Here is a 27,185-nt window from a genome sequence, read left to right on the forward strand (position 1 = left end):
GAAAAGCATGGGCTGGTCCTCTGCCTCCAAATTACTCAGCTCCCTGATCTGACCCCCAACTCAGATGCCCTGAGATGCCAAATAGGCCGCACGGCTACAGAACCCTAAGCACTGACAGTGGCTCCAAAACAAACACCGGCTTTAAAAAGGAAAAAGCCTGAGTGGGCGTAAGCAGGATTTCTCCGCAAAAGAAACCAAAACCCTGATAAAAATAATCTAGTCCTGGCTGGTTTTCTCAATGGTTAGCGTGTTGACTCAAGGACCAAAGGATTGGAACAGGGGTGGGCAAACTTTTTGACTCGAGGGCCACAATGGGTTCTTAAACTGGACCGGAGGGCTGGAACAAAAGCATGGATGGAGTGTTTGTGTGAACTAATATAAATTCAAAGTAAACATCATTACATAAAAGGGTACGGTCTTTTTTTTTTTTTTTTTTTTTTTAGTTTTATTCATTTCAAACGGGCCGGATCCAGCCCGCGGGCTGTAGTTTGCCCACGGCTGGATTGGAAGGTTCAATTCCTGGTCAAGAGCACGGTTCAATCTCTGGCCCTGGTTGGGGCTCATACAGAGTCAATAATGCTTCAATAATCATTTGGCAACCTACTTTATATTTAGCATAGATTTGAAATTAATGTTCATTCTTTTTTTTTTGTCCTTAATAATTTTGATTAAATTTTTTAAAACATGGGGATTTCCCTTTCTCTCTTACTGAAAGTCTAGATTGCAGAATGGTGCTTGCACTTTACTCGAAAAATGCTTTACTACTGGGCCAGCAGGATCAACTAAAGGGTGTATTCTCCACTAAAGGGCCTGATCAGATAGTTTAACTTGATGAATTTCCTTGTCCAATTTATACAGCATTGAACTAGAAGTGATAGCTAATACAAAGACTCATTATTTTAAAAATACCCCAATAGACTGGAATTATGGTAGAAAACCAGTATTAACACAAATCAAATAAATTCAGGTAAGAAAAAAAAATCAACAATACGCATGAAATAAACTAGGCCTATGCTAAAGGCAATTATTCCTGGGGCTGGCCCAAGAAGCGAAGTATTTACTCAGGAGACTGAACCAAGACCCAAAATAAGCTTGCTATGTTTGCAGTAGTAGATTTAACCTCTATAAGTTTCTAAAAGACAGACTGATGCTAGAGCAAATGAAAAGAACAAAAGCTAATAAATAGAGCATCTGACACTGGAAAAGATGGCATAGTAAGGAGCGTCCTGCATTCCTAATGTGTTTAAAGCTGGCTAACTAACCAGCTACCGTAACATATACTTAAAAAATCAATTATTTCGCCAAAACCGGTTTGGCTCAGTGGATAGAGCGTTGGCCTGCGGACTGAGGGGTCCTAGGTTCGATTCCGGTCAAGGGCATGTACCTGGGTTGCGGGCATATCCCCAGTGGGGGATGTGCAGGAGGCAGCTGATCGATGTTTCTCTCTCATCGATGTTTCTAGCTCTCTATCTCTCTCCCTTCCTCTCTGTAAAAAATCAATAAAATATATTTTTAAAAAAATCAATTATTTCATTACGTTACAAATTTGTTTTTAATTAAATGGTTGCAGTTTAAGAAACCACTTGATTACTGCAGTGCTGACACAGGGATTCACCGTGTCAATCCTACAGTAAAGTCATCGTGTCACAGCATGTTGACATTTGAGTTTCTGCCACCAAGAACACTGAACAACAAAATCTCAGTCATGTGAACCCAGAGGAAGGCTAGGGAATCACTGACAATTTTACTCCACAGATGGACGTTCCTTAGAAGGGCTGAGGCATTCAAGGCTCCTGGCCTGGCCGACATAACCTCCAGCTCACAGTCCTCTAGTTCAGGGCCCCATACTGCTTTGCATAACCCCCCAGGCCTGCGTAGCCCCCACTGCCTCTGCTGCTCAGCCTACGTGTGCACCAACACTGAGAACGCCAGTGCCAACACTGCAGTGACAGCTGCAAAGGTCTTTCCATTCTTTGTTTCTTGGTGAAAACATTTAGATCCTTCCAGGCGGAGGTAAAACTTACTGCAAACCGCGTGGGCTCAGAGTCAGCAGTCCCATGCATCTTTCCATCGCACTGCTGGTCTCGCATCTTTTACCATCCTTTGCAATAAATCAGTAACCTAGTGGGTAACCAGGATTTCTTGAGTTCTGTGAGCCCAGAAGGGATCGTTCGAACCAACAATTTGTAGTTGGTCAGTAGAAGCACAGGCATCTGAGGTGGAGGGCAGTGTTATGGGACTGAACCCTTTACCTGCCAAATCTGATTCTGCTTCCGGGTAGATCGGGTCAGAATTGAGTTGAATTATCAGACACCCTGGCTGGCATTGGAAAATTGCTTGTTGGTGTGGGGAGGCCTCCACACACATGCTGGTACTGGGCCTGGGGACCCTTTCCAGATGTCAATTCCATGAAAGCACAAACTTCCATTTGGTTCAATGTTGTATCCACAGTGCTTAGAACAGTGCCTGGCATATAGCAGGTGTGTAATAATAAGTGTTTGTTAAATTAATGAGTGCATAAATAAACACACCTGCATAAAAGCATGGCTCATGCAATTTTTGGAAGGGAAGGTACAAGGTCTTTGGGGTACAAGGTCTGCTTCTCTCTTTTTAAATTGAATTTACTGAAATGACGCTGGTTAACAAAGTTATACAGGTTTCAGGTGCACAATTCCACAACACATCACCTGTACACTGTATTATGTGTTCACCACCTCAAGTCAAGTCTCTTTCCATCACCATTTAACACTCCTATATCTTCCTCCCTCTCAACTCCCCCCCTTTCTTCTCTCCCTCCCCTAGGCCTACTTCTCTTAAGTACCTAAAATATTCCTCCAAACTTGAAACTATTAACCACTTTATTTAAAAAAAATTTTTTTTTACTTCAGAGAGGAAGGGAGAGGGAGATATAGAAACTCAATGATGACAGAGAATCATTTATCGGCTGCCCCCTGCTGGGAATAAAACACGCAACCTGGGCATGTGCCCTGACCGGGAACCCAACTGTGACCTCCTGGTTCATAGGTCGACGCTCAACCACTGAGCCACACCAGGTGGGTGGGCTTAACTACCTTCTTTATAGCTACTACGAAGGAAAACCTCAGGTTAGTTCCTATCCAAGATTTTATAAACCCTGAATGAGGGCAATTTAGTTACAGTAAGGTGGCACAATAGGATGAAGAGAGCCCATGTTTCAGTCAGACCAATATCTGCATCTTTGTTCCATCACTTACTGACCGGAGAGCTGGACTACACCCACTTCTCAGGCTGTCTCCTCACTGGAAAGCAGCACGGTAAGAATACTGAAGAAGCCGAAACCGGTTTGGCTCAGTGGATAGAGCATCGGCCTGCGGACTGAAAGGTCCCAGGTTCGATTCCGGTCAAGGGCATGTACCTGGGTTGCAGGCACATCCCCAGTAGGAGGTGTGCAGGAGGCAGCTGATCGATGTTTCTCTCTCATCGATGTTTCTAACTCTATCTCTCTCCCTTCCTCTCTGTAAAAAATCATAAAATATATTAAAAAAAAAAAAAACTAAAAAAAAAAAAAAGAATACTGAAGAAACAGAGTATGAAGAAGAAAAAAGACCTATCAGACCAGCTACTGTGAAAAAGTTTAAGGCCTATGTGCAAGAGCGTGGGAGGCACAGGCTCTAGTAGTAATGACAATGAATTCCTATGCATTCATATACAATAGTGATGCCAGGATACTGCTCAGCACAAGTGCTCTATGGTCTGAACTGTGGCAAACATGTTTCATTTAGAATTCATCAATGCTTGACTCAATGTCAACTCAATGTCAACTATACCTATCAAAGAATGACTGCCCGGGTACCCATCACTTACCAGTTAGGGGACTTTGGGCGGGTTAGTTTATCTCCCTGGCATCTATTTCCTGAATAAGAGAACTTTACAACTTCATGAAACTGGAAAGATCAAATGAATACAAAGAATGTATTTTGTTCCCCACAAATTCACATGTTAAAACCCTAACCCACAAGGTGATGATGGTATTTGGAGATGAGCATTTGGGAATTGAGTAGGTTTAGATGAGACCATGAGGATAGGCCTACATGATGGGCTCAGTGCCCTTATAGTAGAGATACCAGAGTATGCTCGCGTGCACTGGTGCTGTGCAACCCCAGCCCTAGACATGGTGGGAAGGCCGCAACAGAAAGAGAACTCTCACCAGAACCCAATCATGTTGGCATCCTGATCTGGGACTTCTCAGCCTCTACAACTGTGCAAAACAAATAAATGTCTGTTGTTTAAGTCAGCCAGTCTATGGTATTTTGTTATAGCAGCTTGAGCAAACTAATACAACAAGTTAATATGGGTAATACACTTAGAACAGTGCTCAGTATATAATAAATGCTAAAATATTAGCGGATATCAGAAGTAGTCTACAGCAATCATGTCCCACAAGAGACCTGGTTAGAATCTACCATTCAATTTTAAGCTTTACTTATTTCCCGTGAGGGGAAAACTGTAAACAAAAACATCTCCCACTCCCCAAAACCAAGACAATAAAAACCTAATTTTCAGCAGGATGCACAATAATGGCAAACAGTCCTTATCCTGTGCCACATACTATCCTCAGCTCTTCCACGGGGTTTTGAATGTTAATTTATTTAATTCTCACTACAGCCCTATGAGGTACTTTATTATTCCCATCTGACAAATGAAAAAACTAAGAGCCAGGGAGGGTAAGTGACTTGTCACAGCAAGGCCGGGTCGAAGCCTGGTGTGAATCCATTCAGCACGGCTTCACTGTGTTCCTAACCATACTTATGCTCCCCTCTCTTCATGTTAACAACGGTCCACTCCAACACGGAAAGGAATGTTCTTAACTTTGGATGGGTTACACTTAGCATACTGGCATATCTTAATAAAGTCTAGTATTTTTAAAAAGGTAAGCTACACTTTAAAAAAATGAGCCCTTACTTACTTCTTAATGATAGATTCAGATTTAATAAGGACCAGACCCAGCAAGATTACCTGCACATAACCAAATCAAAGCTAAAAGTGACTTTGCAAAACCAGGAAGGAGACTTTTTATTATTCATGCTGTTTCAAAACCATCATATGTATACAAAATTATAGAGATCTTTAAAGGTTGCCCTAAAAGACAGTGATAAGGGGAAAATTTTCCAGTGGAGAAAAATATACCTCTTACTAGAATCTCATACTTATTAAATCAATGTGTCAGCCTGAGTATTGTGAATACTTTGCAACTGACACAATTTTAACACCTGTGTTCAAAAGCTGCCTTAATAAGCCAGTCCACATTTTCGGGTAGTGGCAGGATAAAAAAATTACATATTGTTGATGGCAGTGTTCCTTAAAGTGACTGCTAGCTTCTAAGGCTGTGCTCCATGCACCAGGGCTTAAAAGCACAATATAAAGAGAGCTGTTGCCAAAACCGGTTTGGCTCAGTGGATAGAGCGTCGGCCTGTGGACTGAAAGGTCCCAGGTTCGATTCCGATCAGGGGCATGTACCTTGGTTGGTTGCGGGCACATCCCCAGTAGGGGGTGTGCAGGAGGCAGCTAATCGATGTTTCTCTCTCATCGATGTTTCTAACTATCTCTCTCTCCCTTCCTCTCTGTAAAAAATCAATATATATAAGAGAGCTGTTCTTGATGTGTGATTGGTACTGAGGAAGAAAAAAGGCTGAAAGAACTACTATTAAAAGGCCAAAGAGCCCAGCCAGCGTAGCTCCGTGGTTGAGCACCAAGCTGTGAACCAGGAGGTCACAGTTTGATTCCTGATCAGGGCACATGCCTGGGTTGCGGGCTCGATCCCCAGTGTGGGGTGTGCAGAAGGCAGCCGATCAATGATTCTCTCTCATTATTGATGTTTCTTTCTCTCTCCCTCTCCCTTCCTCTCTGAAATCAATAAAAATATATTTTTTAAAAAAGGCCAAAGATGTGCCCTGGCCAATGTGGTTCTGTTGGTTGGAGCATTGTCCCATGCACTGAACGGTCTTGGATTCGATTCCCAGTCAGGGCACATCCCTAGGTTGCGGGTTTGGTCCCCAGTTGGGGCACATATGAGAGGCAACCATTCGATGTGTCTCTCTCATGCTGTGTCTGTCTGTCTCTCTCAAATCAATAAACACACCCTAGGGTGAGAATCTGAAAAAAAACCGAGGGGGGGGGGGAGTCAAATATGCCAGGTCCACTCCACCCTACTATTTTCCATGGAAAATGAACTCAGTGAAGAATTTGAAAGAAATATAGAATGCTTCTAATTTATAAGAAAAGAATACAAACTTATACACACGATTTAAAACAATGCCCGCCCAGCCGGCGTGGCTTAGTGGTTGAACGTCAACCTATGATCCAAGAGGTCATGGTTTGATTCCTGGTCAGGGCACATGCTTGGGCTGCAGGATCAGTACCCAGTGTGGGATGCGCAGAAGGCAGCTGATCAATGAGTCTCTCTCATCATTGATGTTTCTATCTCTCCCTCTCTGAAATAAATTTAAAAATGTTTATAAATAAATAAAACACTGCCTTATAAACCAAAAACATTACACTTACCAATTTATCTAACTTGGACGGATAAGTCTTTTGTGGATGGCTCATACTTGAACTACATGACAAACAATCTCAAAGTCTTATGTGCCAAAATTAATGGTGATGCAAATCTGCATAATCACACTATCAGGCTAACCAGGCAACTTATCATGTACTAAACTGATAATGATAGGACAAACAGTAATTTTAATAATAATAATAATAATAATAATAATAATAATAATAAAAGTATGGCAATTAAAAACTATAGCCAAGAATAATGAAAAAAGCAAGCGACAAAGGAGGAAAAATTATAACCAGCTCAAGAAAGTATTATGATAAAACTAGAGGCCCGGTGCACAAAAATTTGTGCACTAAAGGGAAAGGGGGGTCCCTCAGCCTGGCCTGTGCCCTCTCGCAGTCTGGGACCCCTAGGGAGATAACGCCCTCCTGGCTTAGGCCTGCTCCTGGGTGGCAGAGGGCAGGCCCAATCCCTAGGTGCAGCCCCTGGTCGGGCTCAGAGCAGGGCCGATTGGGGAGTTGGGGCGCCGCCCCCTGTCATGCACAGAGCAGGGCGGATCAGGAGGTTGTGATGCCACCCTCAGTCACGCTCAGGGTAGGGCCGATTGGGGGGTTGGGGCACCGCCCCCTGTCACACTCAAAGCAGGGTCAATGGGGAGGTTGCAGCACCACCCCGTCTCGCACAAAGCAGGGCCAATCCGGGGGGTTGGGGCTCCTTACCCTGTTACGCACAGAGCAGGGTCGATCAGGGGGTTGGGGAGCTCCCCCCTGTCACGCACAGAGCAGGGCCCATCAGGGGGTTGAGGAGCTCCCCCCCCCACCCCCGTCACTCACAGAGTAGGGCCGATAGGGGAGTTAGGGCACCGCCCCCTGTCACACACAGAGCAGGGTGGATCAGGGGGTTGGGGGCGCCGCCCTCTATCACCCACAGAGCAGGGCCGATCAGGGGGTTGGGACGCCGCCACTCTCACACTCAGGGCAGGGCCGATGGGGAGGTTATGGCTCTACCCTGTCACACACAGAGCAGGGCCCGTGGGGGGGGGGTAGTTGGGGCGCCGCACCCTGTCACACACAGAGCTGCAGGGCAATCAGGGGGTTGGGGAGCTCCCCCCGTATCAGGCACAGAGCAGGGCTGATCAGGAGGTTGGGGTGCCTTCCCCTTTCATGAACAGAGCAGGGCGGATAGGGAGGTTGTGGCCCTGCCCCCTGTCACACACAGAGCCGCAGGGCGATCAGGGGGTTTGGGCGCTGCCCCCTGTCATGCTGATCCCTGTGCCGGGAGGCCTCTCGGCTCCGCTGATCCCGGTGCTGGGAGGCACATTACCCTTTTACTATATAGGACAGAGGCCTGGTGCATGGGTGGGGCTGACTGGTTTGCCCTGAAGGGTGTCCTGGATCAGGGTGGGGGTCCCCACTGGGGTGCCTGGCCAGCCTGGGTGAGGGGATGATGGCTGTTTGCAGCTGGTCACACACTCTTCAGGGTGGGGGTCCCTACTGGGTTGCCTGGCCAGTCTGGGTGAGGGGCTGAGGGCTGAAGCTCCCAACTGCTCCTTTTTTTCTTTTTTTTTTTTATTCTGGGCCAGCTTTAGCTCTGGCTCCAGCTCTGAGGCCTCTGCTGCTGAAAGCAGGTATCTGGTTTGTTTGGGTTCTATAGTCGAAACAATGTATAACTCCAGCTCTGAGATCCCAGCTCGCTGAAAGCAGGTTTCTGGGGTTTTGTTTAGCTTCTATATTTGTTACGTTTCAAACTGCAGGCTCAGAGGCCGGCAAGGCAGGCAAGGCAGGCGGGGAACGTTGGTTTCTTCCGTCACTGAAGCAAGCAAGCCTCATGTTAGTTTCAAGCTGCCTGGCTGCCGGCTGCCATCTTGGCTGGCAGTTAATTTGCATATCTCCCTGATTAGCCAATGGGAAGGGTAGCGGTCGTACGCTAATTACCATGTTTCTCTTTTATTAGAGAGGAAGGATTCTCCCCTAGAGCCCTAGCCAGTGTGGCTCAGGGGGTTTAGTGTCATCCGGTACACCAAGAGGTCACTGGTTCAATTCGCAGGGCACATGACTGGGTTTAGGGCTCGATCCCCAGTGGGGGGTGGGCCAAAGGCAACCAGTTGATGTTTCTCTCTCTCTCCCTCTCTAAAAACCAATAAAAACGTATTTTAAATTCTCAATAGAAAACTGCTAGAATTCCAGTTACCTACAAGGACAGTGGGAGATTTGTAACATCATTTGAATTCTGAACACGAATACACAGTAAACTTGTTTATATGCTTAGTTTTAGTTAGTACCAAAAGTCCTTAGCTATATAAAGAAATAAAAGTTTAAGGACATAAATACAATTTCATCTTCAGAACAAAGGACTGGAATTTTTGAATCTGTTCCAGGGCCACCTTGAGAATCCTTAAGGCCCACTATGCCTTTCAGAACCACGTGTTTAAATGCCATTTTTAGTGCAAGGTAAAGTCTACCTCCCTCCCCACCTCACACATGAACAAGGCTTAAAAATTCTCATGACATAAATGGAAAATAACCATCAGGAATACGTTAGGAACGTACACAGAGCATTATACTTACAGTATCTTAAACGTGCAATGCTTTGCCATTTACAAAGCTTTCATAATACCCATTATTTTATTAATAATCCACCCTGAGAAGATGAAATTATCTCCATTTTAAAGATAAGAAGGCTGAGGTCCAGAAAATTAAGTGACCTGCTCAGGGTTAAGTTACATATTTGGCTGTCACAGCCAAGAGTAAAATTCAGGACTTGTTGTCTAGTGCAATGTCTCTGTATCACCCACCTCCCTAGGCCAAATCTAGAAATCAAATGCAATATATAAAAAGCCTTTTAAAAATGAAAAATAGCCCTGGCCGGTTCAACTCAGTGGAGAGAACATTGGCCTGCGAACTGAAGGGTCCTGGGTTCGATTCCGGTCAAGGGCAGATGCCTGGTTTGTGGGCTCCATCCCCAGTGGGGGACTTGCGGGAGGCGGCCAATCCATGATTCTCTCTCATCATGGATGTTTCTACCTCTCTCTCCCTCTTCCTTCCTCTCTGAAATCAATTAAAACAAAAAACAAAAACCAATAAAAATACTAGATCTCATTTTAAAGATTATCAATCATTTGCAGAATGCACCAGTGAAATGCCTACGCCCAGGCCCTACACGAACGATTCAATTTCTCCTGTGGGCCAGTCATCAGGGCTTTGAAGAGGCCCAGATGACTCTAACGTGCACCAGGCTGAGAACTCCTGGGTTACTAGGTGATACAAATGGCAACAGTGTATTACAGACATGTTTTTCCAACTACCATTCAGTATTCCTTTTATATGAATTAATCCACACTCCTTTATTTGACCTCATGTGAATTTAATAAAGCCAAAATGCTGACTTTGAAGATCTATGTATTAGTTACACAGTGTATAATGCTGACTAAAAATGAATTATATGAAAATATGTGGTTCTGTATTATTTTTAAAAACTCTATTCTAATCATTATTTAGAACATTCAATTTAAAAGTACAGCCTTCAGTTTGCTACTAAGAACATTAAAAAGCATTATCTTCAACTGAAGGAAAAAAATCCAATTAATACTACATTTATACAATGCTACATTTAAGTTGTGTTCTTTTGAGGAATACAAAGCTTTACTGTACTAAAACACAGTAAGTAAAATACCAGTAGAGGTATTTAAGAGGCAAATTAGATGGCAATTAGCACTGAAAATCATTTAAAAAGTACTGGATACTGGACCAATCTTACCTTTTGTAGACTTGTTGGATTCAACTGAGTTTTGTCAATTATTTTTATTGCAACCTAGAAAAAAATAAATTAATAAAATTTATGGGTTTTAAGAAGTTGGTACTTACAGACTGGTAGTAATTTTTATAAGTGCCCAGACATGTAGTAATGCTAAAAAAGCAAGTAAACAAACCTCAAAACCTAGTTTAGCATTGTAATAAGATTTTTTTATAAATATCTTAAAATTGAAAACAGGGACTTTATACAAATAAGGGTACTATTATAACAGTTTAAATGAAGACATCTATAGACAAGGAAAAAAGATCTCACAAACCAAAAATTAACAAGAGAGATTACACAATGAAAACACTTCTCAAAATGTACAGCAATGCAGCAAATCTATTCACTATTTACTAACATTATAGTTATATCGGACTCTGCGATGCAAGGGCAGGAACCACAGCTTTTATAGGTTTATACAGCCCAGAATGCCTTGCACACAGTGGGAACTGAGTAGATATATGAACAAACAGGTTGCTGTTGAATATGAAAACTTAACAAAATTTTTTTAAACTATTTTATTAACTGATTTGACAGTGAGAAAGATCAACTTGCTGTTCCATTTATTTATGCATTCTTTGGCTGATTCCTATTATATGCCCTGACTGGAGACTGAACCTGAAACCTTGGTGCATTAGGAGGACACTCTAACCAACTGAGCTACCCAGTCAGGGCAAAACATTTTATTAAAAAGATAGAAAATCTATGCACCCCTATACTCACTGCCGCACTATTTACAATAGCCAGAATATGGAAGTAACTTAGATGTCCATCAACAGATGAATGGATAAAGAAGATGTGATTACACACATGCACACACGTGCGTGTGCACACAGGGACTGGAGTATTACTCAGCAATAAAAAAGAATGAAATTTGCAACAGCACAGATAGGATCTGGAGGGTATTATGCTAAGCGGAAATGAGTCAAACGGAGAAAGACAAATACTGCATGATTTCACTCATATGTGGAGCTAAAAAAAAAAAATCAAAACAAGTGAATAAACAAAACCTGACTCATAAAAACAAAGAACAAACTGATGGTTGCTGGGGTAGGTGGGTAGGAAGTGAAGGGATGGGTGAAAAAAGTTAAGGGGAATACAGTCAATAACAGGGAGATCACTGCACAGTGGAAAATGGTTACTAGACTTAGTGTGCTAATCACATGGGAAGGTAATGTGGAACCACTATGTCAGTGGTTCTCAACCTTCTGGCCCTTTCAATACAGTTCCTCATGTTGTGACCCAACCATAAAATTATTTTCGTTGCTACTTCATAACTGTCATGTTGCTACTGTTATGAATCGTAATGTAAATATCTGATATGCAGAATGGTCTTATGCAACCCCTGTGAAAGGGTCGTTTGACCGCCAAAGAGGTCGCGACCCACAGGTTGAGAACCACTGCACTATGTTGTACACCTGAAGCTAATACTGATGCCAACTATAGTTTTTTCGTGTGTGTGTGTGTGTGTGTGTGTGTGTGTGTGTTTTAAATAGAAAAGCCCTTTAGGCAGTTAAAGAAGGAAAAGAGACTACGTAGTTCCAGACCAATCTGTAGACTAACCAAATGAAACAAACAAAGGTAACAAATGGGTCAAAAGGGATGCATACACCCCAGGCAGTCTAAAAACAAGGCACCAAGACAGACACACACACACCAACTACATCTTCTAGTTACTATGCATCTCTTATCTTAAACTAGAGGCCTGGTGCACAGATTCATTAGTGCACTGGTGGGGTCCCTCAGGCTGGCCTACGGGGATTGGGCCAAATCCGATCTCTGGGTCTGGGGTGTGGGTGAAGCAGATTCGGGGCCAACAGTGCCCCAGCAGCAACCTAACCCACGGCTGATTCCACGAGGAACTGGGCTTCCTCCTCTATTGGTCAGAGTGTGTGCCCCCTAGGGGTCACCGCTTATCATAGCTACTGGATGAATGGTCGAACAGTCGCTTAAGCGTTTATATCTATACTAGAGGCCCAGTGCAAGAAATTCAGGCATGGGTAGGGTCCCTAGGCCTGGTTGGAGATCAGGGCCCATCAGGGATTTTTGGCTGCCAGCCGGGGCCTTCCTTCCCCTGGCTGCTGGCTACCGGCCAGGGCCTTCCTTCATTCCGCACCACTCCCTAGTGGTCAGCGTACGTCATAGCAAGTGGTCAAACTCTCGAGGGGACAATTTGCATATTAGCCTTTTATTATAGAGAAGGATATATAAAAGCCTAAGTGACTGTTATGACTGGTCAACTGGTCACTATGATGTGCACTGACCACCAGGGGATAGATGCTGAACGCAGGAGCTGCCCCCTAGTGGTCAGTGCACTCCCACAGCCAACCTCTCGCAGCCAGCCAACCTTCTGAGTCCCTCCCCTGCATCAGCTGGCCCCTATCAGCCCCAATCAAGAATGGGCGAGACAGCCCCAACTGCCCCGATCACCAGCCAGGGCAAGGGGTCCCACCCGTGCACAAATTTGTGCACCAGGCCTCTAGTATATAGATAACTGACTAAGTACACTTATACCAGCATCCTCATCTGGTCAGTTTGTCATTTCTTTTATAAAGTGACTAGAGGCCCAGTGCATGAATTCATTTACCAGTGGGGTCCCTTGGTCTGGCCTGCGGGATCAGGCCAAAACTGGTTCTCCAACATCCCCTGAGGGGTCCTGGATTGCGAGAGGGTACAGGCCAGGCCAAGGGACCCCACCGGTGCACGATCAGGGCTGGGGAGGGACACAGGAGGTTGGCCAGCCGGGGAGGGACTGCGGGAGGGCTCCAGGGTGTGCCCAGCCTGTCTCAGTCCCAATCGGCTGGATCCCAGCAGCAAGGTAACCTACCAGTCGGAGTGTCTGCCTCCTGGTGGTCAGTGCACATCATAGTGAGCGGCTGAACAGCCTTAGTATATCATTAGCACATTATGCTTTTATTGGTTGAACAGACAATCGGACGACTGGACACCTAGCACATTAGGCTTTTATTATATAGGATTTCTAGTAACTATGGGCATCCAGGATGGGGGAGAGGGGTAACAACAGAAGATGATAGAAGGAAACATAAGAGGGAGACTTTGCCATGAACTGGGGGACATAGCTCTGCTTTGCACCTAAGATCCATGACAACAAATGCTCTTGCCACATATCGGTGAGGCTGTGTTTCCTACTGTGCATCCTTCAGAAAAAAGACCTAATAAGAAGTACCAGTGAAGAAAGGGGTTGCAGCCAGAGTCTGGAAAAAATGCTCAAAGAGTCTCTATGTCAACAGGTATAAAAAATTTTAGTCCCCTTTCTACTCTTAAGATTATTGGTGACCCCAAATGTGGGTTATATCTAGATATTTGCCATATTACAAATAAACTGATAAGTGCAAAAATAACTGAACAATTCATTTCAAAATAATATTCTAGAAATGGTGCTGAGAAAAACAAACATCTATATGCAAAAGAGTGAAATTGGATTCTTAGCTAACATCATATACAAAAATTAGCTCAAAGAGGATCAATAATTATAAATGTAAGACCTACACCTATCAAACTCTTAGAAGAAAACAGGGCAAAAGCTTCACATTAGATTTGGCAATGATCACTTGGCTATGACACCAAAGGTACAAGTAACAAAAGGAAAAAAAGACAAATTGAACTTGATGAAAAATTTTAAATTCTGTGCATCAAAAGACAACATCCAGCTCTTTATCACGGCACTTGGAAGCAGTCGGCTACTTCTGGATGAAGCTGAATATCTTTTTCCTAGCCACTGTCAGAAACTCACTGAAGCAGATGATAAACACAAACTCCGTACCTTTTATGAAAAGCGTGTGGCACAGAAGTTGGTGCTGACATTCTGGGTGAAGAGTGGAAGGCTTGTGTGGCTTAACAGTGGTGGGAACTGCCAACAAGGTTATCCATAAAGAAGGGTGTCTTGACCCATGTCCACCTGCTACGGAGGAAAGGACATTCCTGGAGAACTGGATAAAGGAGGCGCAAATCTGTTTGGGGTTGCACTGTAGATGCAATCTCAGTGCTCTCAACCTGGTCATTGTAAAAAGAGGAAAGAAAGATATTCCTGGTCTCACTGATACCACTTTGTCTCATCGCCTGAAGCCCAAAAGAGTTGGCAGAAGCCGCAAATCTTTCAATCTCTCTAAAGAAGATAATGTTCACCAATATGTTGTGAGAAAGCCCCTAAACAAAGAAGGTAAAAAACCTCAGACCAAAGCACCCAAGACTCAGCATCTTGTCACTCCATGTGTCCTGCAACACAAACACTAGCATATTGCTCTGAAGAAACATCATGGACGAGAAATAAGAAGGAGGCCAGCCCTAGCTGGTTTGGCTCAGGGGATAGAGCAGGGGTGGGCAAACTTTTTGACTCGAGGGCCACAATGGGTTCTTAAACTGGACCGGAGGGCTGGAACAAAAGCATGGATGGAGTGTTTGTGTGAACTAATATAAATTCAAAGTAAACATCATTACATAAAAGGGTACGGTCTTTTTATTTTTTTTAGTTTTATTCATTTCAAACGGGCCGGATCCGGCCCGCGGGCCGTAGTTTGCCCATGGCTGGGATAGAGCCTTGGCTTGTGGACTGAAGGGTCCCAGGTTCGATTCCAGTCAAGGGCACATGCCTGGGTTGCAGGCTCGATCCCCAGTAGGGGATGTGCAGGATGCAGCTTATCAATGATTCTCTCTCATCATTGATGTTTCTATCTCTCGCTCCCTCTCCCTTCTCTAAAATTCAATTAAAATATATTTTAAAAAAAGAAAAAAAAAGAAAGAGGCCAGAGAATGTGCTGGCCATGTAGTTAGGAGAATGAAGGAAGACAATGAGAGACCTGGAACCGATTGCCAGGAGACAGAGGCTGTCTTCTTAAGGATTTTACCTCCATATCTGAGTCCAATCAAAAGTAAGGTTTTTCTAAGAGTAACAAATAAATAAGGTCAGACACACAAAAAAAGTATCAGCAGAGTAAAAAGACAACCCACAGAATGGGAGAAAATATTTGCAAATCATACATCTGATAAGGGATGAATAGCTACAATATATACAGAACTTCTAAAACTCAACAACAAAACAAACCCAATTCAAAAATGGGTAAAGATATGCAGAGGTCAGTAAGCACCTGGAAAAGATGCTCAACATCGCTTGTCATTAGGGAAATGCAACTCAAAACTACCAGGCAGGGGACTCTTTCCCTGCCCCACGTGGGAGTCTGTGCTGTGGGACTCTTTCCCTGCCCCACGTGGGAGTCTGTGCTGTGGGACTCTTTCCCTGCCCCACGTGGGAGTCTGTACTTGTTCTTCAATAAATTTCCGCCTTCGCTACACCAAAAACAAAACAAAACAAACAAAAACAAAAAACTACCAGATAACACTGTACACACATCAGGACGGCAACTGTCAAAAACCCATCAGTAAAATAAGCCTTGGCAAGGATGTGCAGCAAATGGAACACTCGTGTACTTTTGGTAAGAATGCAAAATAGTACAGCCATTGTAGAAAATTGTACAGAGCTCCTCAAAAAACTAAAAACAATTACCATGTGATCCAGCAATTCCACTTCAGGCTATAAACCCCAAAGAATTGAAAGCAGGGAGTTAAATAAATATTTATACACCCATGATTAGCATTATTCACAATAGCTAGGATGTGGAAGTCATCCAAGTTTCCTTTGAGGAGCAAATGGATAAGTCTAATGTGGAATTATCCATACAATGGAATATTACTCAGCCTTAAAAAGGAAGAAAATTCTGGCAGATGCTATAACATCAATAGACCTTGAGGACATTATGCTAAGTGAAATAAGCCAGTCCCAAAAGAACAAATACAGTATGATTCCACTCATATGAGATACCTAGAATATTGAAAATCATAGAGACAGAAAGTAGGTGGCAGGTACCCGGAGCAGGGGGGAGGGGGAATGAAGACAGAGTTTCAGGTTTACAAGATGAAAAAAGTTCTGGAGATAAGATGGTGGTGATGGTGATGATTATGCAACATTATGAACGTATTTAATTCCACTGAAATATACACTTAAAAATGGTTAAGATGGTAAATTTTGTTATGTGTCTTTTTTTTTTTTTTAATCCTCACCTGAGAATATGTTTATTGATTTCAGAAACAGAGAAAGGGAGGCAGTAAGGGAGGGAGAGATCTTCTGAGATCTGGTTTCTTCCAATGACTGGATTTTTTTTTTTTAATTGATGTCAGAGAGGAAGGGAAAGGGAGAGATAGAAACATCTATGATGAGAGCGAATCATGGATAGGCTGCCTCCTGCACGCCCCCCTACTGGGGATCGAGCCCTCAACCCAGGCATGTGCCCTTGACAGGAATCGAACCTGGGACCCTTCAGTCCGCAGGCCAATGCTCTATCCACTGAGCCAAATTGGCTAGGGCCATGACTGGACTTCTGATCACTGGTTTCTTCTGGTTCTCTTCAATATCCACCAAAGATTCTATTCTGATTCTGTTCTTACACGTTTTTTTAAAATATATTTTTATTGATTTTTTACAGAAAGGAAGGAAGAGGGATTGAGAGTTAGAAACACTGATGAGAGAGAAACATCGATCAGCTGCCTCCTGCACACCCTCTACTGGTGATGAGCCTGCAACCAAGGTATATGCCCTTGACTGGAATCGAACCTGGGACCCTTCAGTCCACAAGCTGATGCTCTATCCACTGAGCCAAACCGGTTAGGGCTGTTCTTACACATTTTCATTTTCAAGTAGTGCTATTCAAGTAATAGCTAAGGCAAAAACAGGAGCTCAAATATATGGCATTTGACTAAATCAAACTGAAGTCATTTTATCAAAAGCAAGTGTCCTCAATGTGAAACAGTGTGTGCGTGTGTGTGTGTTTGTGTGTGTGTGTGTGTGTCACTGAAGCCTCAGGAGGAAGCTCCTAATCCCCTCTTCCTTTCAGCTCCCTGTTGGGATGGCTCAGCTACCAAAATAACCTTGGCCCAGAGCTGGGGCCTGTAGAACAGCTCAGCCCTTGAGGTCACCAAAAAAGGAGCCAACTGTGATGCATCACTTCACAGGAAGATGGGGACTGGAGAGAGAGCGTCCGCTCATTCCCAGGTTGTAGAGATGGTTTTTCGGGGGTGGGGTGGGGTGAGGAGTGGCGCACAGCAAAAAGGAGTTCACTACGTGAGGAAGAGGAGACTCCCTGCCACTTGTGTGATGTTCTGGAAATTCCACTGATTCACCCTGATGCCAGACACACAGTGGAAAATTACAAAATAGAAATAAGCTCATGCATGATAAGGGCTTCCCCCCAACATTCCTAAACCAAAAGGGCCCAACAAACCCATAGCACACACCCCTGGAGAAAAACCCTGTCAATTCACTACTGGTCAAAAGATCCGTACAGCTCCCAACAGGTGCTAAAGCACCCACCACCACTGCCAGAGCATGACAAAAAAAGACCCAAGACCTTCAAGACACAGTAGCCTGGAAGAACTGCACATACCTCAGCCTGGGCAGCCATAAAAGATACTACAGAGCAGGTAGCTTACCCAGTGGAAAAGTATTTCCCACAGTCTGGGAAGCTGGGACGCTGAGCTCAGGGTGCCAGCGTGATCAGTTCCTGGTGAGGATGGTCCTCATGGCTTGCACACGGCGGCTTTCTCAATGTGTCCTTACATGGCGGAGAGAGAAAGCAAGCGCTCTAGTGGCTCTTCTTATCAGGACACAAACCCGACTGGATCAGGGCTCTACCATAGTAACCTGTAATTAGGTAAACCTAATGACTTCTACAAAGGCCCATTCTCCAAAACTGCGACACTGGTTAAGGCTTTAACATACGAGTTTTGGGGAACGCAATTCAGTCCACAGCACAGAGACGAAGCCAAACAACTAGAACAGGAGACTACAAAATAAAAATTCAAATTAAAGCCTATCAATACACAACATGGAGAAATGTCGCAAGCATCAAGTGGAGTAAAAGAGACAAACACAAATGATACACTGTATGATTCCATTAGCATAATGTTAGAAAGAAACCCTCCTCTCTGGTGTTAGAGTCAGCACAGCTGTTACCTTGGGGAGGAAGAACAGTGAAAAGATGAGGAGAAGGCAGAAGGAAGGCTGCTGGGGTTCAAGTCATAGCATATTTTTGCCCTTGGTATATTTTGGATCAGGATGATACAAACATGATTACTTTGTGATATTTCATCAAGCTGTACACTTACGATTTAAGACTTTTCTAAGATATTTTATATTTCAATAAAGACTCAGGCTCAGGTAACCAGGGCCGGCCAAGGCTTGCGCTGCTGGCAGTGGCAGCAGCAGAGGTGTGATGGGGCATTGCCTTCCCCTGATCGCCGGGTCACCTCCTGCCCCTGAGGGCTCCCAGACTGTGAGGGAACCCCCTCCAGTATGTATGTGTGTGTGTGTGTGTGTGTGTATATATATATATATTTTTTTTTAAAAAACAGCAAAATCATCAACAAAAATGTGAAAAAGAAATGAACTAAACAAACCACAGAAAGGGCATTTGTTTAGAGTATGAAAGTTGAAACAAGGCAGAGTGTCACCTTGTTGACCTCGACTAGGGAATGCACATTCAGCAGTTCAAACTTTTCACTGCTCTCTGCACGTCCGTAAATGACTGCAAAAGCACTGGGTACTGATTTGGGGACCACAAATACATTTTAGGTAGTGGGTGAGTGTGCAAATATGGAATTTGCAAATAATGAGATCAACTGTATCCGTTCTGGAGACAGATAATGATGGTAATTGCGCGACAATGCAAATATACTTAATGCCACTGACCTGTACACATAAAAATTGTTAAAATGGTAAATTTTACATATTTTTTAAAAGAGTCACAATAGTGTAATTGAGAGATTGTCAATTTGTAGGAATTGTGTTTATGTGGTTTTTCCTTTTCTGCATGTGAACTGTAAAGTCCTGACCTCCGGGTTGTACTAAATGCACTACCACCAACTGTCTTGATACTTTTCAGTCACATCTGCGATCAGAACACGAAGGCTCTTCCACCCTCTGTCCACTTCCGAATCTGCCACTGTTAACTTCCAAATGAAGCAAACTGCCTGGGTAGTAACTCTTTGTCAAGCACTATAGTTGTTTTGAATAAACATTCGATTAAGCACTGCCCGCCCCACCCCAAGAAATTACTACTTGTTGAGTTTCAGTAGACAGTCAGAGAAAAATTCCTGCGAGCACTTGAAAGGGTATTAGAACATTCCTCTCTTTTCCAGCCACGTGTCTGTCTGTGGAAGATCAGGTTTTTTCATACACTTTAACCAAAACAACATACTGAAGTAGTTTGAATGCAGAAGCAGATATGAAAACCTAGCAAACTTCTATTAAGCAGACATTAAAGAGATTTGCAAATAATTAAAAGTGTACTCTTCTCAATAATTTGTTTTGGAAAAGAGTCATTTTTCATAAAAATACATTACTTATATTAATATGTAATAGATTATTTTAAATGAATTAATATATATCTTAAGTTCCTTAGTGTTAACTTCTACTGCAGTATCAATAAATATAACCCATATAAACAAGTTCTCCATGTTTTTATCCTCACCCGCAGATATGTTTTTATTGATTTTTAGAGAGACACGTGGGGGAAGGGGGGGAAAAAGAGAGACAGAGAGAGAGAGAAAAACATAGATCGGCTGCCTCCCGTACATGCCTCATGGATTGAACCTGCAGTCAACTGAGTCACCTGGCCAGGGTGAGAGCCCTCAATTTTATTTATTATTTTTTTTTTAATTTTTTTTTTTAAATATATTTTAGTGATTTTTTACAGAGAGGAAGGGAGAGAGATAGAGAGTTAGAAACATCGATGAGAGAGAAACATCGACCAGCTGCCTCCTGCACATCTCCTACTGGGGATATGCCCGCAACCCAGGTACATGCCCTTGACCGGAATCGAACCTGGGACCCTTCAGTCCGCAGGCTGACGCTCTATCCACTGAGCCAAACCGGTTTTGGCGAAAATTTTTTTTTTTTTATATATTTTATTGATTTTTTTACAGAGAGGAAGGGAGAGAGATAGAGTCAGAAACATCGATGAGAGACAATTTTAAAAATTTAAAGGAATTCTGAGACAAAAAGGTTTAAGAACAGCCTTAGCCATTTTGGCTCAATGGTTAGAGTGCTGGCCCATGGACTGAAGGGTCTTGGGTTCAATTCCAGTCAAGAGCATGTACCTCAGTCAGGTCGGCGTGGGAGGCAACCAATCAATGTGTCTCTCTCACATTGATGTTTCTCTCTCTTCTGTCTCTCCCCCTCCCTTCCACTCTCTCTAAAAATTAATGGAAAAATTATCCTCAGGTGAGGATTAACAACAAAAAAAGTTTGAGAACTGTTGTTAATCAATGGAGCTGCACAAAACAACTGACATTTAGTTTTAATGGTTATGCAGCAATAAAATTGTGAGGGGGGAAAGCCAGGATACAAAATTGCGACCCAAAGTATGTTGAGAAAACATACATATGAATATGTAGAATATACAAAGATAACAATGGTATTCAAGGAATTATGACTGGGATTTTTCCCCTCGCAAATCTCCAAACTTTCTCTAAAGGTAATGTATTCTTCACAGACTAAAAAAATTGTTGTGACTAAAATGTATTACTATTACCCTAAACCAGTGATTCTCAACCTTCCTAATGCCGCAACCCTTTAATACAGTTCCTCATGTTGTGGTGACCCCCAACCATAAAATTATTTTCGTTGCTACTTCATAACTGTAATTTTGTTACTGTTATGAATCGTAATGTAAATACCTGATATGCAGGATGTATTTGGGGGACCCCTGTGAAAGGGTCGTTTGACCCCCAAAGGGGTCGCAACCCACAGGTTGAGAACCACTGCCCTAGACGGTTTGGCTCACTGGATAGAGCAGTGATGGCGAACCTATGACAGAGGTGTCAGAGGTGACATGCGAACTCGTTTTTTTGGTTGATTTTTCTTTGTTAAATGGCATTTAAATATATAAAATAAATATCAAAAATATAAGTCTTTGTTTTACTGTGGTTGCAAATATCAAAAATTTCTAAATGTGACAAGGCACCAGAGTTAAGTTAGGGTTTTTAAAAATGCTGACACGCTGAGCTCAAAAGGTTCGCTATCACTGGGATAGAGTGTCAGCGCACAGTATGAAAGGTCCCAGCTTCAATTCTAATCGAGGGCACATACCTCGGTTGCAGGCTCGATCCCCGACCCTGGTCAGGGTGCACCCTGGTCAGGGTACTTGCAGGAGGCAATCAATCTATGCGTCTCTCTCACATCAATGTTTCTCTCTCTTTCTCTCCCTCTCCCTTCCACTCTCTCTAAAAGTCAATGGAAAAATATCCTTGGGTGAGGATTAACAAAAATATATTTTAAAAAAATGTATAGCCACTTATGTAAAATCTCAAGAAGTTCAGACATCCCAGGATGAAGAATTATAATTTTATCATTCTTAGAATCAACAACAAATACGTATTGAGCACTAAGAGGATAAAGGTAATTGGTTCAAATTCTAATCCTTCCTCCCACCCACTCTGGTGCCTTCTCTAGGGTAGAAAACAGGACACTTGCAGTTAAATGTGGAGGCTCTTAACAGTAAAGGCAGATAGTAAAGGCAGCTAGCATAAAAAAGCACAGTAATAAGTTAAGTTGAGAAGACAACAGTAGGAAAGATACTTCAATAACTTTCTGAAAGAGACCACAGAGGAAACAAACAGCCAGAACCAATGTGATCTGCCAGCACAACTCAGTTACATACCTGGAGGACCTGGGGAACCGAAGGTGATGTGGGAGCTGATGAGCTCATCCCAAGGTCAAAAGTCTATATACAGAATGGCTGCTGCCCCCCAAATCAATCAATAGCTACAGGTTCTTAAGAGGCTAGAAGTGTACTCTGTGGAAAAGCTAACAAGGCTCTGGACTCAAGGTCCCAGCAGAGAACAGGAGTGAGGAGATGAAAAAGGCAGAATGAAGTATCGCACTGCCACTTACGGGTGAGACCACCGGCTCCTTCCAAGCAGAACATAGGGTCCTCCCTCCCCGCTTCTTTTCTTCCCTCCCTCCCTTCCGAAGAAATACAGGGGCTTTATTATAATCAGTATTATTCCTGAAGTTACACTTGATAAGCTCATTCAGGAAAGCATTTTTGCTTTCAATGACCCAGAGCCCATACACACGACAGATGCAGCTATAAGTACATGAAGAGTCTTATCTAGAGAAACTGAATGTTCCCAGAGAAGAGAGCCAAAGGCTATCTAATGAACCTGGGTCCTCCAATAAAAGCATTAAACAACTCCCAACAAGAAAGCTTTGTGGGCAAACATACCCTACACATGGAAATACAAACAACCAGAGATTAACAGATTACAAAGAAAATGTCTGTATGTAAGAGAGAGACCAAGAAGAACCCCAGAGAAAAGAGAAACAATGCAGGGAGCAAAAATCTACCTTAAAAAAATAAAAAAGGCCGAAACCGGTTTGGCTCAGTGGATAGAGCGTCGGCTTGCGGACTGAAAGGTCCCAGGTTCGATTCCGGTCAAGGGCATGTACCTGGGTTGCGGGCACATCCCCAGTAGGGAGTGTGCAGGAGGCAGCTGATCGATGTTTCTCTCTCATCGATGTTTCTAACTCTCTATCTCTCTCCCTTCCTCTCTGTAAAAAAATCAATAAAATATATTTAAAAATAAATAAATAAAAAAGAAAGAGAGAGAGAAAGAATAAATCTGTCACTACACTCAGAACTGGATGCTACGAAGACAAATAATCAGAGAACAAGAAAGAGCTGGGATAAGAGGGAAGCATGAATATGATCATGTAAGACTGGACAATAAAATTAAAGACATCTCCTAGAAAGTAAAATAAAAACATAGAATGGAAAACAGATCAAATAACAACAAAAAGATCAAGAGTTCCAAAATGAAGATTTTTAAATAATAAACTGAGACAATTCTCCAGGACTGAAAAACAAGAATCTCTACATTGAAAGGGTCCTACGAGCACCAAGAACAATGAATGAAGACCAACTCCGGGGCACCTCCCTGTGAAATTCCTGAACAGCAAAGATAAATGAGAAGAGTCTAAGAAGCTTCTAGAAACAAACAAAAAGTCACATAAATTAACCACTTACATTGTTATACTCTAGTCTTTGGAACTACTGATATCTGAAAACCCTTTGTGATCTTAATTTTTAGTTTCTCACTCTCTAATCAACGTCTCCCTTACCCACTTACTTAGAGCTATAATCCATTTGATACCTTTGTAATTAGCTAGCTATCCTATATCCTATATAATATATCCTATATAATAAAAGGGAACATGCAAATTAATGGTCCCTCCGCTATGGTCAAGCCATGCCCACCAGCCAATGAGTATGCAAATTCACCCTACAAAGATGGCAGGTAATTTGCATACACAGAGCAGAATGGGAGAGCAGGCAGCTTAGGGGACGTGTCTCCCTCAGTCGCTCCCTTGGGGGGACGTTCCTCCCTTGGTCACCAGGCGGAGAGCAGAGCAGGAGAGCTGGAGGCTTGGGGGGACATGGCTCCCTTGGTCAGGGAAAACCCAGAGTGTGAGGAGCACCAGGAATTTTGGGAATAGTAGTTTTGGTGGCAGCCCCAGAACCGGAAGCAGAAGCCCAGAGCGCAGGGAGCACCAGGAATGCTGGGAATCGTAGTTCTGATGGCAGCCCCAGGACTGGAAGCAGAAGCCCAGAGCACAGGGAGCACTAGGAATGCTGGGAATCGTAGTTATGGTAGACCAGGGTTGGGCAAACTTTTTGACTCGAGGGCCACAATGGGTTCTTAAACTGGACCGGAGGGCCGGAACAAAAGCATGGATGGAGTGTTTGTGTGAACTAATATAAATTCAAAGTAAACATCATTACATAAAAGGGTACGGTCTTTTTTTTTTAAGTTTTATTCACTTCAAACGGGCCGGATCCGGCCTGCGGGCCGTAGTTTGCCCACGGCTGTCCTAGACACTAGAGCAGCGGCTCTCAACCTGTGGGTCGTGACCCCTTTGGGGGGTCAAACGACCCTTTCATAGGGGTCACCTAAATACATCCTGCATATCAGATATTTATATTATGATTCATAACAGTAGCAACATGACAGTTATGAAGTAGCAATGAAAATAATTTTATGGTTGGGTCACAACATGAGGAACTGTATTAAAGGGTCGCAGCATTAGGAAGGTTGAGAACCACTGCACTAGAGCAAAGTGAGCCTGGAGCATGTTACTGTTGGAGTTGGGGATGGAGGGAAAGCAAAGGTGAGAGACATAAGTAAAATCAGAGTGTCTAGGAAAAATTAAAGGGAAGATATCCTAAAACTTCCAGGAAATCTCCACCAATGGAGCAAAGAAAAAAAAAAGCCTCTATTATTCTGTGAGCAACAATTCAAACTGGGTTGGGGGTCTCAGACAATCCGCTCATATGATTGCAATGACAGACAGAAACTCCAGGATTGGACAGGGCTCCCCTGAGGACTCCCAGATTGGAGTGGGTGTAGGTCAGGCTGAGGGACCCCCCCCCTCCCCCCTCCCCCAGTGCATGAATCTTCGTGCAACAGGCCCCTAGTTAATAATAATAGGAAAGGAGCAAGCGGGGAGACAGACATTATAAGCATGGCCATTTTCGGCAGCTTCACTAGGAAGCTGCATGTCACACTCCCCAGGGAACCATGGGTCCACTTTCCAAAGATCACTGGGGGAAGGGACTGGACAAAATGAAGATGGGTGCATGTGCAGTAGGGTCAGGGTGACGCAGGGAAGGCGTCTGTCAGTCAAGCCTGGGAACAGAGATCATTGGCTAGAGTGGGCAGGGCCAATGGAGGTCTGTGAAAATTTGGGGATACATAATCCCAAAATAAAAGAAATTCTCGCTCTTCTTGGCTCTTGGCGTTCCCTTGGCTCTCTGGTTACTTTGGCTTTGCTCCTGCTTCCTTGCATTCGCCCATGTACCCTCCATAGCCATGTGGCCCTGAGGATGGACCCCACATGCAATGAACTGATGAACTACAGTAGGCAACACAAACCAAGCTAGCGTGAAGTTGGATTGGACTGTGTCCCAACATGGAACGGGAACTCTGGGCAACGGCTTTAATCCTAGCTCTGCTGAAGCCACAGCTACACTTCTTCCATGGTGGAACCGAGGGAAATGGGACCTTAGAAACTCAGGGGTGCAATTCCACAGAAACAAAGCTTTCTACAATATCTCATTCTCTGGTGTGAATCTCAGAAAATTCCTTTTCTTATGATATTGCAAGAAACCCACTCCAACCAGCACCTGGAGGGGACAAGAAGAGCTCCCCATAACACACTGATCTCACCACCTGCCTATAGACAAAAATAATCAACAGCCCAGTGTTAGCAAGAGTGTAGAAAAATGGACACCTTTATTCATTTTGGTAGGTTAATAAAATAATATAACATTTTCTCAAAACCAAATGCCTACTACAATGCTAAACATTAACCCCCTTTGACACAGGATTGCCACTCCTAGGAATTTATCCTACAAAAACACTCTTAACAAGGGTGCAGAGAGTTATGTTGTAGTATTTCCACTGCACATGTTGTAACAGCAAAATATCAAAAACTACCCAATGCCCACTGACGAGATAAACTATGGCACCAGAACACACTGGAAGACGATGTTCATTAAACAGAACGTGTTGAATCTATGAGCACTAAGATCCAGACATGGTCAAGTACATTGCCAAGGAAAATTACTATATGTATCAGGAATTTTACCATGGGTCCATGCCTGGGGAAAGGGAGTCCATCAACTACTTCTCAGAAGTGATTCTGACACAAAAGGCTGAAATGCATTTGGGGAAGAGAAAAAGCAGGTACAAAGATCTAAATGCAAGAAGCAACAGGCTGTGCACTGCCTAGGTAGAACATGAGGAGGAGTTAATTTAGTAGTTTTGATAGAAGTATTTTTTATAAACACGCAAAATGGTTGAGCAGAAAGCCAATATCACACAAGGCAGGAAAGCACACGCCTTCCTCCACCATAGCCCATCAAGCATAAGCTATAAGGAAAGTATTTGGAGAGATAAGAAACTTCTTGAGGATAAATTTATTAACAAAACAGCACTATTGATTTGCAAGTATCATGTGCTTACTTTACATGATTTTTAAAACCATTTTTACTATGGTGGCAGATATTACTAAAACAGAACAACACTACCCATTTTTAAAGGCAAAAGATTATTCAAACAATCAATATACTATATACTACATCTAAAGAAATGGGAAAGCAAAAGAATTCCCAAGTAATTAATGTTTCTTGTTCTTTAAAAAAATTGTTAAATTAGCTTAGAAAGGAGCCCAAATCTATCTGCCCTCTTCCTCTTTCTCTCATGTGGAACTAAGCAGAGCAAGGGTAACAGAAATTAAGCATAATCTCATTTACCTCTCTGCCTGTAAGGATGTGTCTTGCCAATTTCACTTTTGCAAAATTCCCTTTGCCGATTGTTTTCAACAGTCTGTAGTTTCCGATGTGAGGCTGTTCGTCTGCACAGGAAGCTATAGAGTTTCTACACCGAGCTCCAGAGCGCCCGGTGCGAGAGGTCACTTCTTGCCGACCATCTCCATGTGACGTGTGCTACAATACAATATACACAAAACAAAGATAAGAATATGGGAACACACAGTTACCTACCGACTTGTAAATGCCTCTAGCTGAAGAAACAACATTACTACTTTAATTTTAATCCTAATGCATATACCACTTTGAAAAAATTTGCCCACATGTCTATGTTTTTATTATACATATGTCTTAGGTAAAATAAAAGTTTATAAACTAGTTAAAAATCTAAGCAATTTGTAACAATGTTCCTGTAACAAAAAGGATTCTAATTTCCCAATTAGAATGTAGGG

General features: G+C 43.1%; 1 protein-coding gene and 1 pseudogene across 7 annotated transcripts in view; one reads left to right on the forward strand and one right to left on the reverse strand.

Moving 5' to 3' along the window:
• The window catches only part of MARK3 (microtubule affinity regulating kinase 3), a 104,833-nt gene that overhangs the window by 59,985 nt on the left and 17,663 nt on the right, over nucleotides 1-27,185 (reverse strand). For all 6 annotated transcript variants that reach the window (XM_081086018.1, XM_081086017.1, XM_081086016.1 and 3 more), the window contains exons 2-3: nucleotides 26,719-26,910; nucleotides 10,295-10,348 (exon numbers count right to left, since the gene is read on the reverse strand). In XM_081086018.1, coding sequence (XP_080942144.1) covers nucleotides 10,295-10,348; nucleotides 26,719-26,910 — 246 coding nt within the window. The remainder of the gene's footprint in view (nucleotides 1-10,294; nucleotides 10,349-26,718; nucleotides 26,911-27,185) is intronic.
• On the forward strand, nucleotides 14,045-14,587 carry LOC308515542 (small ribosomal subunit protein eS6-like; annotated as a pseudogene). The gene has a single exon. The product of its transcript is annotated as a small ribosomal subunit protein eS6-like (transcript).

The sequence above is a fragment of the Myotis nattereri genome (assembly GCF_964212035.1).
Source record: "Myotis nattereri genome assembly, chromosome: 1".
NCBI classification, from domain to species: Eukaryota; Metazoa; Chordata; class Mammalia; order Chiroptera; family Vespertilionidae; genus Myotis; species Myotis nattereri.